Here is a 19,037-nt window from a genome sequence, read left to right as displayed (position 1 = left end):
TTTATCGGTCAAAGGTGATGCATCCTGTAGAATTGCTGTGTAGATAGGTTTTTTTCTTGGCCCGAGGGCCTGTGGCCCTCGGGCCAGATGGTGGTGTAGGAAAAGATTTTACTCAATGAATCTATGAAAAAAACATGATTCAGTATGTTCAAGAGCCACATCAAGCCTGTGTGAACCAGGGTATCCCTTATCTTAATTCTGAGCTGCATGTATCTGGAATAGTGTTGTATTTACTACAAAGTGACTTGTCATTTTAGTAACTAAAGATTGAATGAATTTGTTGTAACGTGTGTTTGTGTGTATAAGACTATTTTCAAGTCTATGTTATTTTTATTTGAAAATTCAGACGGCATAGTCTATGGCAAGTTATGCTGTTAACTCAAGCCGACTTATCTTGGGTGGATATGTTTACTGTCTTCTCTGTTACTAAAAATGAAAGAAAGAAAAACAACAGAATCCCTGCTGTTGAACCGACTTGGGTTCCAAGCTCCCCTGAAGGACAGATTAGAACTACCCCATAGGGTTTCTCCAGCTGTAAATCTTTATGGAGCCAACTGTCACATCTTTCTCCTACAGAGCAACTACAGGATTTGAACCACTGACCTTGAACCTGCTTAGGTTAAATAAGCCACCTCTTAAAACCTGCTGCACTACCAGGCCTCTTTGTTACCAGTGTTGGGAAAATAGAATAAATAGCTGTTTTGCCCTTGAAAAGCCTCTAATTGCTTGGAAACATTAATGTACACGCATGAAAAATCCTCAGAGAACTAATTCTAAGGCATCACAAAGATGCAGGTATAAAATACTGTTGCAGACAACTTAACACAGGGGCTCAGGAAAATAAGAAAAGTTATGTGGACTGACATCCTGGAAGCATGTTGATAGAAAAGAACTGAAAGGCTGTTCTGCCAGGGACAGAATTGAGGAAGGTTATAGGGAAGTTGTATGTCTTACCCCAAGGTCAGTGTGTAACAGAAATCGTACATGAGCAGGGTTACCCTTGAACGTCTCTGAGGATGGCCCCTCAGAAGCTCAGCGATCAGGAAGTTCTTCTTAAATTGACTTGAGTTTAGAGGTCATACTAAAATATGTAAATACAAAATGTGTGTGTGTGTATGTGTGTGTATGTATTTCAATAAAAAACATTACAGTAACTGTTGCAATGAGGGTAGTTATATTAAAGCCAATGAGACTGGCTCAGGACAGGGCAGGCTTCAGAGCTATTGTACATAGGGTTGCTATGAGTTGCAGGAGACTTGACGCCTAACAACAGCTGCATGAGAGGTGCTCACACCCAGCAAGATGTATGGGACTGAGGCTGGTCCAGGAAGCAACAGCTTCCCACTTGCTAGCCACCTTGGTCCCTCTGTGTCTCTTTCCCTATCACTGAATTCTCGTATGTAACGTGCATGTCAGTGCTAACAACCCTGCAGTGGGGAGTCATTGAGACACTGGTCCAGCTCCCTCCAAGGCCATGCCGAAGCTCTAGTGATAAACAAGGTGGGAAGCCAGGTAAAGCAGAGACAGAAGTACTGCAGTGTCAGAGTGAGTGAATGTGGCCTCTAAGTGAGGTAACAGAATAATGTTCAGGGCAGTAATTTTGGAAAATTTACTGTAACAGTCCACACTGCTGTTGCAGCAATGACAGCAGAGGGATGATGCCCTTAGTACAGGAGGGTGTTGGTCACTTGGGATAAATGCAGGAGAGATCTGGATGTTCTCCAGTCATTGAAAAGCTGTGAGGCAGAACTGACTTGACAGCAGCGAGTCGGTGGCATGGTCTTTTCTCAAACACTCTGAAACATCAGGAGAAACTTTAAAAATGCAGCCAAGGAAGGGAGACAAATTCTGAAGTTGTACGTGGCTGAAAACCTCCCACTTTATCCTACTTAAGGCTACCTTTCTTTGAATCATCCTTATTTTTATCTGTACTCTCTACTCAAGTAACTTTTGAGAAAATTGGGTATTCCTTGCCTTGACGCCCAATATGACTCTGGTGTCAAATTGAGACTTTTTCTCATAGCCACGTTCAGAGGCTCTTCTGCATCTCATTTCCTGCAACCATAGGTCCTGAACTTCTGGGAGGGTGAATTTGATCTTTTTGGCACCTCCGCCTTCTTCAATGGTCTTTCTCCCAGCCTTGCTTTAACCTGGCACTTGGATCCCATCATCTGCATCCTTTGTATCATTAAATGCCAGGAATAAAATGGTCTTTGCTTCTGGGTAAATTTCCTCCAGTGTCTATATAATATTGCTTAGATCAAAAAGCTAGAAATGTTGAAGGAAGTTGCTCTTAGAGGCCAGCATTTGGCTAGCATTCGAAATGTTCCTTCCCCTGTTATCTGGTTGGTTGGTTGTTTTTATATGAAAAGGGTTTCCGGCCCCCCCCCCCCCGCCCTCCGAGTTCAAAGGTCAAAAGTTGAGGCTAATATAGTCAAGCAAACACTACACTTTTCTACCTTGAATTCTGAGCCCTGTGATTTAAAAGCCTCAGTAATATAAGAAAGAAAGCCTAGTAGAGTCCACACAATCTTGGTCTTAACCTTTTTTTCTGTCACTTGGGAGCTGTGTGACCTTTTGTAATACACTTGACTTCTCTGAGCCTCCAGCACCCACTCCCAGCAAAATAGACATAGATCTAGTTGTGAGCTTATAAGATATAAGTGAAATAACTTATGTAAAGAGCCTAACCTTGTAATGTGTTAGGCTCTTACATTTAAATTTGTTTCATTTCCTTCTTTCTTTCCCAGGGGATAGATAGGATCTGAACAGAATTTGAAAAATACTAAAGTCTGTCTCTTCTGTCTACCTTAACCCCAAATCTCTGGACTGGTGTTTTTCTGTATTATCTGAAAAACCCTTAGTGGTTTCAGTCATCCTTTTGAGCTGTTCTTGCTATTTTCCATTTCTTCCTGTGTTTTCAGGGCAAGAGAGAAGAGGGCTGGTGATTGGCTTCAGAGGAGAGTAGCATCTCAGGGTCACTTGTTGTTAAGTGCCGTCAAGTCGGCTGCGACTCCATAGTGACCCTATGTACAGCAGCTCTGACGCCTGCCCTGTCCTGAGCCAGTCTCACTGACTCCGAAACACCTACACTCATTACCTCAGTTACTGTAACGATCCATCTCGGCCAGGGTCTTCGTCTCCTGCGCTCTCCCTTCACCCTTTCAAGCATGATGTCCTTCTCTAAGGACCGCTCTCTCCTGGCCACAACCCCAAAATATGTGAGATGGAGCTTCAAAATCCTAGCCTCCAAGGAGAAACTTGGTTTCATCCTCTCCAGGACAGACTTATTTGTTTACTTAGTGGTCCATGGTATGTTCAGAACTCTCTATATTAACTGAAGCTTTCTTTTTTGTTGTACTTAAACATTGACAGGTATTTAAGGGAACTCTGGTGGCCTAGTGGCAAAAAGCTGCACTGCAATCCCAGAGGTTTGCAGTTCAAATCCACCAGATGCTCTGTTGGAGAAGGAGGGACAGTCTTCTCTTGTGCCATTCAGATCCAATTTGATGGTACACATACACAAAAAAATAATAAAATAATAATAATTAAAAAAAACATTGACAGGTATTTAAAGGTCCTTATGTATATACTGTGACATGTTTGGAAGCAGGTGTAGTATCCACTTCCTAAATAACGTGCCTCTGGAAACTATGAATGTTGATAAATGTCGATAGTTGTAGAGAGGCTTCATGCCTTTTGTTAATGGGGTCGCTATGTGTCAACTCAAAAGCAATCAACAACAGCAACATGTATATGTATACTCATATTTTTTAAATAATATTTTTATTTTTTATTTATTTTATTATTTTTTTGTGTGTACCATCAAATTTGATCTGACAGGTACAGGAGAAGATTGCCCCTCCTTCTCCAGCAGAGCATCTGATGGATTGAAACCAATTATCTCTGGGATTGCAGTGAAGCTTCTTGCCACAAGGCCAACAGAAGTCCAATATTTTTTTACTTTAATTTTATAGAAAAGTCCAAAGATAACTCACAGAGTTGTTGTATATCCCTTGCCTTGTTTCTTCCCGTTAATATAATACCTCACTGTGGTACATTTGTCACAGCCAAGAGACCAGTGTTAGTTCATTACTGTGAAAAGGTGCACGTGGCATCATTGGAAGCCATCGAAGCACTGTCAGAGAGCATGGTGTGAATCAAGGTCAACTCCCGGCTGATCCCTCTGAGGCGACGGTCAGAATAGGTTGGTCTACTCTCCAACCCTTTTATCAGTTCTAGCACCAACTGTCCCTCTCCAGCTCCGCTCACTTCTGCTTTTGACAGTCTGTTGCAGTGGCCACACGGAACTCAGAAACCAGGCTTACAGTTAAGCCGTCGACTAGACTAGAAACAGAATTTAACTCAGGATCAAGATCAGCAGCTGCAGCTCAGCATCAGAATCAGGATGCACGTAGATCCATCGGGAGCAGGTTCCTCTTGACCCTGCTTCTGCCACCACCACCTTTGCCTACTGGACCCTTTTGCAGACCTCTTGCTGTCTCCAGTGATAACAGCTCTTTTTGGAGATTCTTGCCTTCTCTGCTTCTGCATTCTCTTTCTACTTTTCCCTGGTGCTCCTCTTTCTGCTTCTTTGTCTGACAAATCTCTGCCAATTTGGCCGCTAATATATACAACTCCATACCAATTTCAAAGCATCACCTCTCTCAGTAGGGATGCCACAAAGTGGCCACTTCCCTCTCGGTAGTCTATAGACAGTATTCATAATAGATGGAGAAGAGATTGAGGTTGTGAACAGTTACAGCTTGCTCAGCTCCACAATCAACACTTTTGGCACCAGCAGTCAGAAATAAAAAAACAAATTGTGTTAGGTAAATCTGCTGTCAGAGACCTTTCCAGAGTACCAAGAAGCAGTGATATCAGTCTAGAGACTAAGGTGTGCCTGATCCAGTCCATGGTCTTCACAATTACTTGCTAGCTGGATAATGACTGAGGATGATAGAAGAATTGATACCTTTGAGTTGTGGTGCTGGAGAAGAATCTTGAACATACCTTGGACTGCCGGGAAAACAAATAGGTCTGTCTTGGAGAGGGTGAAACCCAAGTATCTCTTTGGAAACTAGGATTTTGAAGCTCTGTCTTACATACTTTGGGCATATTGCCAGGAGGGACCAATCCTTGGAGGAGGACATCATGCTCGGGAGAGCGCAGGAGAGGAAGACTCTGGGCGAGATGGATTGATACAGTAACTGGGGCAGTGGGGGTTGGTGTGTTGCATTTAGTGAGACTGGCTCAGGGCAGGGTTCAGAGCTGCTGTACATAGGGTCGTTATGAGTGTCAAGTGACTCAACGACACATCACAGCAACAACATTCAGTAGACACTTCCTTGGCAGAATTTATTAATCACTGCAAGATACCTACAAATCCAGGGAGGGTTGTAGCCCAGCATCAGAAAAAAAGTATCAAACAAGTAGTTTAAAGCATAGGAAATTTCAGTCAACAGAGTGAAAAATAATAAACCCACTAGTGTAGAAACTAGGGCAAAGATAGAAAGCCCTGGGGTTTAGGGAGACTGTCTATCAAATTTTTTTTTTTAAATCAAGACAGTAGACCGCATAAAGGAATTCATTTCACCACAGCTATACCTAATTAAACTCTACACTTTATTTAAAATTCTCCACTTCTGTTCATTTCTTGTTCTAGCATCCTGTCCAGGAGATAGCATTACAGTTAAATAGTCCTGCCTCTGTCGTCTCCTCTGGTCGGTGACAATTTCTTGCTCTTTCCATGTTTGTTTATTTCTTTTTAATATCACCTCAGTGGTTTTGAAGTATACTAGTCAAGTATTTTGTGGAATGTCCCTCAGTTTAGAGCTTTCTGGGGTTCTTCTCATGGATAGGCAAGGATTAAGGTAGTTCTAGTGAGTTCTGATGGCTTAGTGATAATTGTGCAACCAACACAAAAGTACACAGTTCGAATCTCCCAGGTGATCTGTGGGGGAAAAGATGGGCAATCTCCTCTTCACTGCTCTTGGTGGGATTTACTGCCTCTAAAAACCCACTGGAGGGTAAGTTATGAGTCTGTTCTAGGACTCTGTGATACACAGCAGCAACAGGGAGGTTCTAAGAAGGTAAAGAGCCTTCTTTATCTGATAGCAGTAAGGATGTGATCGCCAATATGTGATATCATGGTTGCCTCGTTAGGTAGTATTAGTGTTCTCAATGTGCTCTTACTGAAAGGTGTTGGTTTTTTTTTTGTTCTGTTTTGTTTTGTCTCCCCCCCTCCTTTGTGTAGCTGTTAAAAAACCTGCTCCAGCACCCCCAAAACCAGGAAACCCACCTCCTGGCCATCCTGGGGGCCAGAGTTCTCCAGGAACGTCTCAGCACCCACCCAGTCTCTCACCAAAGCCAACCACCAGGAGCCCCTCTCCCCCCACTCAGCACACAGGCCAGCCCTCAGCCACCCCCCAGCTCTCCGCTCCCCGGAGGTACTCCAGCAGCCTGTCTCCAATCCAAGCCCCCAACCACCCCCCACCCCAGCCCCCAACCCAGGCCACGCCTCTGATGCACACCAAACCAAATAGCCAGGGCTCTCCCAACTCCGTGGCGCTGCCCAGTGAGCATGGACTCGAGCAACCATCTCACACACCTCCCCAGACTCCGACCCCCCCCAGTACCCCACCTCTAGGAAAACAGAATTCTGGCCTGCCAGCTTCTCAAGGCCAGGCATCGGGTAACCCCGAGACTATGCATCAACATGTGGGAACCCTACCAAGACCAAGACCAGTTCCAAAGCCGAGGAACCGACCCAGCGTGCCTCCACCACCTCACCCCCCTGGTGCCCACTCAGCTGGGGACAGCAGCCTCACCAACACTGTGCCCACAGCCTCCAAAATAGTAACGGGTAAGTAGCAAATCCATTCTCATAGCTCACTCTTCCTCTTTCCGTTGCTTTTGTGGTGAAACTCTCTCATTTGCACTTTTATTTAGAACAGGGGTCAAAAAAACTATGAGGGCAGGCCATCCATGACCAGCAGTTGTTGTCTGGGTTTTTGTTTGTTTGTTTGTTTGGGGTTCCCCCTCCCCATGTCAGATGCATATTAGCTGAAAGCAGTTTGTTTTCTTAAAGAAAATTCTTATTGGGCTACACCCGCACCCATTCGTTTACTAGTCTGCCTGCTTTTGTGCTAACACGGCAGCATCCGAGTAGTTTGCACAGAAACCGTGGCCCACAGAGCCTAAAATACTCACTCTGTGGCCCTTCATAGAAAAAGTTTGCTGACCCCTGATTTCATACTTAGGTTTTTTTAAGAGCTGTGAACATTTACTTTTTTAAAAAACATAATCAGAATGATTTTATATATATATATATATATCTATATCATGACTCAAACCTCTGAAGGTGCTAATGCATCTCTATCAGCAGGGAAACAGGGGTCCCCACACTTAGAGATCCTGATGCTGCTCAGCATTTGCTGCAGGAGGAGCGGTGTAGGTATAGAGGCCATCAAAGATCAGATCGTAAGGAGAAAACATTTCATTAACCAGCCTCCATGTAATTCACACAGCCTCAAGCCACCCGGACCCAGGCCCCCCAACACCCTTAATATTCTCCTCAGCTCTTCTGCTGAAGAAATTGGCCTTCACAATGACTGGTTGCTTTGGGAGCTTTTCCTTCCCCAACATTTTGTATTAACCCGATTGGACCACGTCAATGATGGGAACAGCTCCAGTCTTGTTTTTTTGTGGCATTTACCCTTGTCTGCTCACTGACCAAAGTCCATCATTTGTCAAGGTTGACAGTTGGGCAGAAGCTCTGATTCCGCTTCAGGTGGTAATGTCTCATACCAGCCTTTCCAAAATAACCTGGATGCTACTTGTCAAAGTTGATGCTTTGGTGATGCAAGCCACCAGCATTACCTCAGCTTCCCCCTAAGTTTGCGGGCCTTCTTCAGTCTTGATGGCATTTCGTTGGCTTACACGAAAAAGAGAGCAATCAGAATGATTTTTTAATCGAGGTGGAAGGCGGTGTTCAACATGAACATGAAATTCCTTTTTAGCAGATTCCTCCTTAAAATGCTTATTTTCTTCCTAAGAATAGTCATAGAAAATGAAGAATTTCCGGTATTATTATTATTACTGTTAAATTAGATGCTCTGGAAAGGATGCATATCAGGAAGAAAGGATCTAGATTTCCCCACAATCCCAGTAGAAGCCTGTGTTGGAGCAGTAGTCACTGTAGCTTTAAGTAGATCGGCAAAATTCCTTTGCAGTCTAACATATTGGAATATTTTAGACAGTCTTTTATCTAATTTTGATGTACTGTTTCATCTAATTGTGATCTTCCAAATCTTTCTGCTTCACATCTTCTAATTTTTGGCTTTGTTGTTGTTGTTGTTAGGTGCCATCGAGTCGACTTCGACTCATAGAGACCCTAGGAACAGCAGAACTGGGCCTTGCCCCACCCTGCACCAATCTGACCATCTTCGATATGCCCGAGCGCAGTTTTGACTTGTGGACGGATAAAGCACTTCTAAGTGTGTTAAAAGAAACTAGACTTGGGATTTCAGACTCATTTCTTACTGTAGCATGGTTTTAAATGGGGTGTTTTATACCTGTTGAAATAGACATTCGGCCACTTGAACCACCCGGGGTAACTCTCAGCTATAAAATGAGCCAAAGGTGGACATGCAAAAGTGTTACCCAAAGGGATAAGTATTAACATTTTTTTTATTATTAACATTTTATCATTTTTTCAGGCATATAATATGTTTAAGTATAAGCTCAATATGTTATGAATGGTTAATATTTTTTTCTTCCTGACAGTACCTCAGCTTTTATTCTTTTTTAAAGCCACATTGGTTTGTTTGTTTGTTTCCTAATAGATGCCCTTCCTAATGCCCTCACAGGTGGGGAAGGTTTCCAGGACTAAGGTCTGTAACCAGCCCCCAAGCAGCGTGTACCAACAGCTCCCAATGCTCCTGCTTAGCTGCCTGTGTTTTGCTTAGATGCTTTTGACTTTGTGCTCAGGAGTGGCCCCTGGGCCCTGTACCATGGCAGGCAATGGGCCATCCATTCTGGGGCATGTATATATTACTTTGGTTTTTATCAGAAACACTGAGCTGCAGAACTCTATATTGCAGAGGTTGATTAGAAGCTCAATTTCAAATGCCCAACAAGGAGACTAAGATCTTTTTTTTTTTGTAAGCCTCTTATGATTATTCTGCTTTTCTCATTGTGATTTACCTGTCATTAATTGTTGACTCATCAACACCCAACAGAAGAGGGCCCGGGTACAGTCAGCTCAAACAATCGCGTCCTTTTGTACTTTGGACTTTTAATTTTTGTATATTAAGTGCAAGTTAACTGCATGGAGCTTCTTAATTTGATGTCCAAGATTCTTAGGGCCACACATCAGAACAGACAACCTCCCAGGGATCCTACACTAAATTCCTTTGCATTCTAGCTAGCATGCTTATATTTTGCTTTCTATAACAATATGAGCTTTTTAAAAGGTGCTGTGGGGCTCATTTAATTTGTGCCTCTCGGTCCATGGCACAGCCTCTCATTATGGACGCAGTTGCTTCAATGAGCAGATCTGAGCCTTAAGCATTTTGAGGGTTCCATAGCTAGCTCATCACAGCTGTGGTTTAAGTAAGTCTTTCTGAAGAAGCAAAAAGGGTGGGTGGGGAAAAAGATCCAGTCTTTACAGCATGGAGTGAGGTATGTACAAGTATGTTTTCATCTTCTCACTCCTTAGTGCATAGCCCAAAAGTCCAGCCTGCCAGCCCCTTGGGTTGGGTGCAGAAGTCATTTACAGAGTAAAGGGCTTTTAACACTTGTAAACTGTGACACGCCAAAGTTGTATTTCTAAATCATGCCTGTGATTTAGATGAAAATACTGTGAATGAGAATTTTGTCATTTTACAAATATACATACATCATAATAATTATTATCACCTAGGGTGTTATTTATTCCAGAAGGTTATTTTATTGCTCTGCTGCAATATTATAACATACTGCACTTTACTTCGTAATGCTCAGAGAGGTGAATTTTGTTTTTGCAAAAATGTGTTCTTAAGATATTTAACAGCCTGTCTGTGCTATGAATTCTCTTAGCTCATGAAATCCCACGTGACCACAGTTATCTGCATCTGACAAAACTTAACCTATAATTTCTTTAAATTCTTTGGACTACCATTGGAAGGGTACAGAGAGCTAGGATGAGTCAGTTAATGTTGACCTTGATGCTGTTTGACATTTTTGCATGTAGTCACTGGGTATTTTTTTAAAAAATTGGGAAAACACAACAAACCCTTGGGCAGGATGAGTCTTTCTTACATCATGTTTTTGCTTGGAAACCTTAGATGAGCCAATTCCTGAAAGCGAGTGATTTTTTAATTTTTTTTTTATTTAAGATACACTCTTGGGGGAAGTTATTGTTGCCAAGCCGTTTTTGGCAGCTGAACTTCTGGCAACATAGCAAATGGCACCAGAGAGTAGAAGGGTTCTTGTGTCGTTTGGAGCCTGTTCTGAATTGTTACTCTAGAAAGCAGTGAGGTCTTAGCTTACTGGGTGAAAGAGTTTATCATACTGTTTTAAAAGTCATAGAGTTTAGAAAAGAGTATTCTAATTTAAACATTTTATTAAATAATTTAGATGTATGACCTGCCATATTCAGTAAGAACTGAAATTGGAATATTTAATGGTAAGGAAAAGGCATCTGATTGGCCAAAGTGTTTCTGCTACGTTATGATCATGTGTGTGCACTAATGCCTACTACTAACCAGCCACCCCAATCCTGCCTGCTTGCATCCCTACTAATAATGCATGCACCAGAGGACGTGTGGCTTCGTGCTGGCTGTAAGTTACTCGGAATACTAAGTATGTTCACAGGTGGTTACAGGGCTGGTCTTATCACATGCTGTTTTCCATTCCTTTCAATTCCAGGTTAACTTGACCTGTAGCGGGGAGGCGGGGAGAACTGGTGGAATAAGATACCTTTTAGACTCAGACAAATCCGGGTTAGAATTGCAGGCAGAGCACAAGTTGGTTGAACTGTGCAATGAAGGATGTTTTGTGACAATCATCATTGTTGAAGGGACTAAATTAGACCAATTAAAGAAAAAAGAAACTTTGGTACTTTTTTAAAAAAATAATTCTGATACTTTTTAATACACCAAGACAAACCCACACTCGCCACTATAAAATCAGTTCAAGTTTGAGGCTGTAAAGCTCCATGAGAGAAGGTGGCTTATTCCTTCCCTGAGAAGGTGGAATCATACTGTTGACCTTTTCATTAGCAACCTGATACATTACACACATGCCACCAGAACCCCCTTATTAATATACAACGTATTAATCCTTAATATGCATCTAAATAAGTGGTAGCTATTTGTTTTTTTAAAAATCTTTAGGAATAGTTTAAGCAAGGATCTATATTACTTCCAATGTCAACATCTTAGAAGATTTGGACACAGGAGTTCTCTGGGAGGGGTCACACATCCCTGTTATTACTCTGATTTGGGCAGTTCTCATGCTGCCACTGTATGATTTTCCTTATATTCATTATTTTATAGGCTACAGAGAAAGTTCTCCGGAGTAAGAAAGTATTTCTCAGTGTAGTGAGGCTGACTCATTCATTCCTGTATAATGAGTAAGCCTAAGTGGTTCTAATTAAAAGCTAGACATGCCTTATTCTCTTAGCATTTTCTTTAACAACAATAGCAGAAAAAACTTTTTCTTGTGCTTTTACAAATAAAAGCTTACAGAGCATTTGGTTTTCTAGTATTCTCTTTTTCAAATGAAACTTTTTTAATATGAACGTAACATTATTAATTAAAGAAAAGCTAGGGAAAAGTAATTAAAAATCCTCACCATTCTGCGATTGAGAAAATCCACTATTCATATTATACTATTTTTTCCCTTCTTTTTTTTTAAATTTTTTTTATTTTTTCCCCTTCTCATGCATTTCTAAAAGGTAAAGGGAAGTGTGACCATACTTACTTTATATGTATGTTTTTTCTTGGTCCTGCATTTTTCTTTTACTTTATGTATCACTTGCACTTTCTCATATTATAGTGTAGTTTTTATAACCATACCTTGCAGTGATTGCCTAGGATTTCATCAGTGAGCCATGTTATTTTTCATAATTTCATAAATGAACAATTAAATGGCTTTTACTTTTAGTTGCAGTTTATTCTTAACCAAGTAAATATTAGAATCATATCAATGTAAATGTCAAATGAAACTTGAAAAGAATCTCCCTTTTGATTAAAGTAGTACAAAGTTGACACAGAATCTCTCTCAATCCTGAGAACTCTTGAGGAGTCGAAGGAAGTCAGTCACTCCTGTAAACCTAGAGTTAGAGAAGAAAGGTGGTGTTGGGGAAGAGTATATTTTCTGCTGTTAAGCCTGAAACATTTCATTTCAGGAATTTTAGGGCTGTTGTAGATAGGGTCGCTATGAGTCGCAGGCGACTCGACGGCACATAACAACAACAGTCTTACAGGTACATTTATAACCTAAAACACATATTCATAGTCACTGAACTGATGAATCTTTGTGATCCAGCCCCTATAATTAGAACATTTTATTGTGGAATTATAGAATGCCAATTCTAACCTTTTGGATGATCCACTTCCTGGAAGAAGATACTTAATATAGAAAGAAACCTGGATTGCATTATTCAGAGCCCCAGCTCAGGGATGAGCTATATCTTACAGACTGAGGCTGATACTGACGGGCAGAAAATCTCACTCATTTTATTTTTCTCACTCAAATACAAAATTTACCTTCTGGAATTTAGCTATAAATGGTATGCTCAAAAACAAACCTTTCTTGGAATGTATATAATGAAAAATGATACTGTGTGCAAATTCATAGTCAGAGCGTTTTCAGAAAGCCAAAGTCATTGCTGTGGAATCTAAACTGATTCCAGTGGGTTTTCAGAGACTATAAATTGCATGGGAGGAGACTGCTTGTCTTCTGTGGAGCCACTGGTGGATTCAAACCATGCGCCTTGCGTTTTTAGTGCAACTCCTTACCCATTAGGCCACCAGAGCTCTATGAGAGAGTTTAAAAGACATTTTAAAAAAAATGGGTTCCTGCCAGTGTCTAAAATAACCCTTCTTTTTACTAAAATTAAGAAAGGGGGTTTTAGAACACAGTGTGTTACCACTTCAGGAAATGTCTTTTTTTGCAGAAACCTTAACCAAGGACATGGAACTCCTTGAGGGAGCTGGGGAAGCATTTTGCTGGTTACAGGGTTCAGAGACCAACCTATGTGCTCAAAACTGACTTTGAAGTCTCCTTTTCTTATCTGTACAGTGAGGCCAGCACTGCCTAGGACTAATTCCTGGGTGTTCAGGGAGGTAATGGAATAAGGATGTATGATGCACTTAGCTCAGTATCTGCTATATAGTACATTCTCAAAAATGTGATTTAATATTATGATTCAAGATTAATCGCTTTCTGGGGAAAAAAATTGGCTTCACATATGTTTCTGTAATTCTCATTCTGTTTTATGTATAAACCAATTTCTTATGGTCTTTTAAGCATTGACTAAAGTGTCTAGCTTTAGCCAGAAGAAGGTTGGAAGTTTGAAGCCCCCAGTCACTCCATGGGAGAAAGATGTGGAAGACAGCTTCCATAAAGACGTAAAGCCTTGGAAACGTCATAGATAAAGTTTCCCCTATGCTGTTGTCTTCCTGTGAGTCAAAATTTACTTGACTGCAATGAGGCTTTTGGGTTTTTGTTTTACTTTTTTTGGCAAGAAGTGACTCTTCTCAGAGAGAGAAAGGGTCTAGGCAAAGCAGTCTGCCTGCCTACCTGGGTCCTTGGTGGTTTAGACTATAGTATGGTGCAAATATAACCAAATGACTGTGCATCTCTGACGGTTCGAATCTACCAGTGGCTCCACAGGAGGAAAAGGAGCACTCCTCTCAATTTGTAAGTCTTTGGGAACCTAATGGCAAGTCTATGAGTCAAAAGCCACACAGCGTCAGTGAGTTTAGTAGAATTTGGTCCAGGACACACTGAAATAGTTCCTCTCTACAAAAAGGCAAGTAGCAGGCATTGTCTTCCTTGATGGTCCCCCGAGACATTTTTCCTAGTTATGAAAGTAATGTGTATTATTAGAGAAGTACAAAATAGTCCACACCCAAGAATAATTTTTGTGGTGCCTGAGGAAAAGAGAAAACACATTTAATCTCTGGGAAGTTCTGTGTCTGATACAAATATTAATGAGTAGAAATAATCTGTGTGGATGTTGCTTCTGTATTACACATCCCTCAGCGAGCCTACCGGCTCCATAACACTGGTTACAAACAGTTCATATGACCCTGACTCCTGGAAACCCCCCATGAGCAGCACAAGGCTTGGTCTGTAGGCCTTTCAGTGGCTGACCTTGTCTGACAAGACCAGCAGGCCTGCCTTCTAGGTGCTTCTGGATGCTCAAACCACCTGCCTCAACCATTCCCAGCACAGAAACTCTGCAGTTCTGTAGATTCTCATAAACTCTTTGGGCTGGAGAAGAGGCACTGGCTGGCCATATCGTTTGTGTTGTTGGGTTAGGAAAATGGATATGGTTTGTGTATAGATGAGTCTGAACCAACCCATAGCTGACCCTTCAGAGTTTTTTCAAAGGCAGTAAATTGCATGGGAGGAGGTTGCCTGTCTGCAGAGTAACTGGTGGATTAAAGCCATGTACTTCTCAATTGACAGCACAATGCCTTACCACTAGGCCACCAGACCTCCTAAGATAAAGTGTTTCAATTTGCATTAATTTCTTACTCCTTTGTATCTATGGCTAAGAAAGGAAGGCTCTGGAGCTGGATAGACTTCAGATCCGTTCAGTCATCCATCCATCCATCTATCCAGTAGCCAACCAGAAAACATGTGGAGCAGCTGCTAGTCACCAGTCGCTCTGCAGGCGCAGAGGTTGTAAACCACTCCTCACTTAGCGACGTTTTTAGGTTCCAGATCATTTTGCAAAAGCTAGTGTTACACAAAAATGGAGGATGACTGTATCATTACATAACCACCAAACTTCGTCACTTCCTAACTGCCAAATTACTTCATGACACAATTAGAAAGCCACTGAGAATTGTGGTCCAGCCAAGTTGGCTTATTAACTCTTACCACCATTTTACTCTTACCCCGCATGGAGCACTAATACACAGAATACTACTGCAGGGTTTTCACTGTTGCCATAAATATGCAGTGTTAGACAATTACATAATCAATAAGTGAGGTGTGCTGCCAGTCAGCTTTTGCTTTGCTAAGGACAGTTCCAAAACGCCCTCTATTCTATGCACACAGACCACCTTTGACTGTATCACTGAGAAGTGCAGTTCCGTTGGTTTTACATCTGTTGTAAGACCTCATTCATATTAAGTGGACACAGAACTCTTAACTCCCTCAAGCCCTGAGTCGGTGATATTAGTGGAAACACCTCAGCACTCTTACCTAAATGTGTTTGCCTGCGCCAGCTCCCCCTCTTCCAACTAATCTTTTAGTCCTCTAGAGGCAAAGCAAGGGCACTTCTAAAATGACCATCTCCAGCCTTTTTGTCACCAAGAATGCTGGTCCAGTTCTCCTCACCCGAGTCACCTTATTATGGAAAAGGGAATCTTGGGTTTTAAAAATCACATAGGTTCAACAGCATCTAATCTAAGAGCAAAGTGAGACAAGGTGACAAAGCAGCCTGCCCTCACCGGCCACATTTAAGGTCACTTTTTGTTCTGACATTCTCGGCAGCATCCATGCTACAATGGATGTTGGACATTATGAACCAAAAGGGCTCAGAATTCAAAAGATAAATAAACATGATGCTAGAGAGTTACGATCTTCATGCTGCCACCCAGGTATGAGCTCCGCATTCAACTTCTCCATCTCTCAGGCTTTCATTAAAATACTTTTTAAAACACACCAAAACTCACCCACAGCAAAACACCACAATTAGTTGTCATTCAAACAAGCAAACCCTGATTACTTCTGGGGTGTAGAAGAGAATGTCCAGCCCATATGCCAGAAACGTCAAGGAATGTCCCTGAAAGGTGGCGCGTGGGATACCAGGCGTGATGGGTGTACAGGCTCAGGAGTCAGCAGCTGCGGCTCGGAACTGTCAGCGATGAGACACAGTGGGGGGACACAGCTGTCACAGGCTGCTGCCAGCAAGCACAGACAGGGTGTGGCTTTACACCATAAGGGTATAAAAAACAGCTCTTCCTCCTCCCCCCGCCCCCCCATCATGGTAAAATATACACCACACACTTGCCAGTTCTGCTTTTTTTTGCACATGGCATTTATTATATGAGATGTGTTGATGCCACTGTCCCCAGCCTGCAGTCAATGCCAAATTTTCCATCTCCATTAACAGATAATGAGAAACAGCTCTTAAGCAAAGCAGAGATGCTCTCCCACACACTCATGCCACTTCCCTGCCTGCTCCCCTTCAAGACTAATTCACAAAGTCAGACTAAAAACAGATCCATCTTGTAAAATAACCACAACCACATCTCCTTTTCCACAAGCCTAGAATGCTTTTTCTAGAATGCTTCCCCCCGCCTCCTCAACAAAAACTCTCAAACTAAGGAAACCCTCATCTTCTCCTGACACTAGAGGAACAAATGTTTATCTCACAGTGATTATTCAGGCTTGTCTCCCCATACTTGGGCATAGGTTTCCTGAAGGTTGTTTCTTGACCTCAGCAGGTGGAATGGTGTCTGGTATGTGGAAGGTATTTGGCAAATGTTTGCTCAATGAATAAAAGTTCTAAGACACCCCCTAAAGCCTCACTTTAAAAAGAAAGAGTTATGGTTGGTGAATGTATCTTTTTTATTATTATTCATTCATTGTTGCACATTTTCCTCCCTTTCCTCTCTCCCACAGCTGTACCTCTTGTAAACATGGGAGAGAGGAACTGTGGCTTGAGGATTATGAATTTGCCTCTTGCTAAAGCCATTCCAGCAACTCTGTAAGGCAGGAGAATTGGAGGTGCATGTTTTGGAAGGACAAGGGATAACTTGTGTTTCCCACAGATCAGGCTGTCTCCCTCAGTCATTCTCAACCAGGGTGTAAATGGGGAATTTGGCAATGTCTGTAAATACTTGTGGTTGTCACACTGAGGACAGGAGGTGCCATTAGCATCTATCTGGTGAGGTGAGGCCAGGTTTGCTCCTAAACATCCCACCATGTATAAGACCCCAAAGCAGAAGGATCTGACCCAGAATGTCACTAGTGGCATTCATACAGCATCTATAATGGGCAGAAAGCCATTAGCTTCTGAGGAGATGTTTTCTCCTGTGAAGCGGACTTGTTCCTGCAGCCCAGGTGTGGCAGGAGGTTTCAGGTGCATTAGAGGCTTCAATAAGTGTAAAAATATAGCAGGCAGTTGCTTTGAGGTTTGCATCTCACCCGTACTGCCCAGCAGCCTGCTGGGGCTCAGAGGAAGCCTCCAGTCAGGAGGCAGCTCTGGCCCTGGCTCCCTCAGGCTTGGCTCTGGCTTTCAGCCCTGATGGGCCTTCTAGTGATCGCATCTGTAGTAATGGCTCATGTCTGTGCATGGGCTAAGCCTTGAACTCCCCAGCCTGCCTTTGCTCAGCACATTTACAGGTCACCTCTGAAGTGTTACTGACACCATGTCTCTTTGTGTTGTCTTTTTTTTTTTTTGTCGTCCAGACACCAATTCTAGGGCTTCAGAACATCTTCGCGGCATCTTTCCCGAACTGAACTCAGATTTGGCCAGCAAAGACCTGCCTGGCCGCATCCTGCTGGACATGGACAATGATACAGAGAGCACTGCCCTGTGAACACAGCTGCCTCCCAGCCTTGATCTCGTCCACCCTGGGGAGTAGAGCAGGGGTCGGCAGACTTTGTTTATCTCTGCAAGACCCAACAGTGAAAAGCTTTCAGTGGAGGGAAAAGGCAGCCGATGACTGGACTGGGCCGCCTTCCCCACAGCCCGAGGAGAAAACAGAGGCTGGCACTTGAAGCTGTATGACCTGTGTCTCGAAGAAGCTGGCGTTCTCATTGCAAGTGAGACATCCATCATGCCAAGCAAAAACCAACAAAAGCCTAGAGTGGAAAGAGTATTACTGCTGAGCTGTGTACAGGCAGCTTTCCTCACTGCTGTCGATACAGGCAAGCACCAAGAGCAATTCAGAATGAACGCGAAGCAATGCGTTAACTATCTATTTAATAAAACTCATTAATTGTGCAAAGTCACCTCCTTCCCGCTAGTTGGACTTTTTTCTTATATCTTAGGAGAGAAGTTTCTCCCCCTACCAACCTTGCTGCAGAATCATTTTGTATTGAGTATTGTCTGTGTCCCATCCCTCCCTGCCCCTCTCGAGACTATGAGCATGGATGGTGACCGCTGGATCTGTCACCTCGTCAAGCTGGATGTCACTTGTGCCTTCTCGGATTGCCGGACTGGAGAAAGAAATGTACTGTTCTTTGGAATAAACCCAACAGCATCCATGTAATTGCTGCTTGATAAAGACTGAGTATCATTCTAGTCTCGTGTTTAATTTGAATTAAATATATATATATATCCTGTGGTTTATAGGAAAACGCTATCATTCTTGGAGGCAAAACGGATGAGTATGTGTGTGTGTTTGTAAATACATGTGCTCCAGCGTGCCAATGATCATGACAGTGGCACAGGACCAGGCAGCATTTTCTTCAGTTACACATTACTTTTTCCCCCCTTTTATTGGGAAAAACATATTGAGGGTACAAGGAGGTGAGGGTAGGGGGCAGAAGGGTGAGGATGGGCCAGGATGCAGTTGCAGAGCTGCACAGTTTGGTCGGTGGGGGGAGCAGGTGAAGGAAATGATGAGGGTCCAGTGGGGACCAGATGCTACAGAGGAATGACAAGCATTTTCCAATGGTAATTAAACCAACTGTCTTATTGATTTGGGAATTGGATGCCGACTCTCTGGCTTCTTCATGCTGAACAGGGTCGTAGGTGTAAAGGGGGGGAAGGGAGGACGCTTTATCTCCTTACTGGTGGTCTTGGGTTAAAGCTGCTTGCCTTCTTGCTCTGTTAGAAGATATTTTCCTGTCATTTG

At 42.6% G+C, this 19,037-nt stretch overlaps 1 protein-coding gene across 1 annotated transcript in view; it reads left to right on the top strand.

Annotated features, from left to right (window-relative positions):
* The window catches only part of ARHGAP17 (Rho GTPase activating protein 17), a 93,285-nt gene extending 75,511 nt beyond the window's left edge, over window positions 1–17,774 (top strand). Inside the window, exons 17-18 of the mRNA XM_006902048.1 lie at window positions 6,257–6,865; window positions 17,644–17,774. Of these exons, the coding sequence (XP_006902110.1) occupies window positions 6,257–6,865; window positions 17,644–17,774 (740 nt within the window). The remainder of the gene's footprint in view (window positions 1–6,256; window positions 6,866–17,643) is intronic.
* The last annotated feature ends 1,263 nt before the right edge of the window (window positions 17,775–19,037 follow it).

This window comes from Elephantulus edwardii, unplaced genomic scaffold (assembly GCF_000299155.1).
Source record: "Elephantulus edwardii isolate Elephantulus edwardi_28Jun2011 unplaced genomic scaffold, EleEdw1.0 scaffold00361, whole genome shotgun sequence".
Classification (NCBI taxonomy): domain Eukaryota; kingdom Metazoa; phylum Chordata; class Mammalia; order Macroscelidea; family Macroscelididae; genus Elephantulus; species Elephantulus edwardii.
The sequence above is the reverse complement of the archived record's forward strand: the minus strand, read 5'-3'. Positions and strand labels throughout refer to the sequence as shown.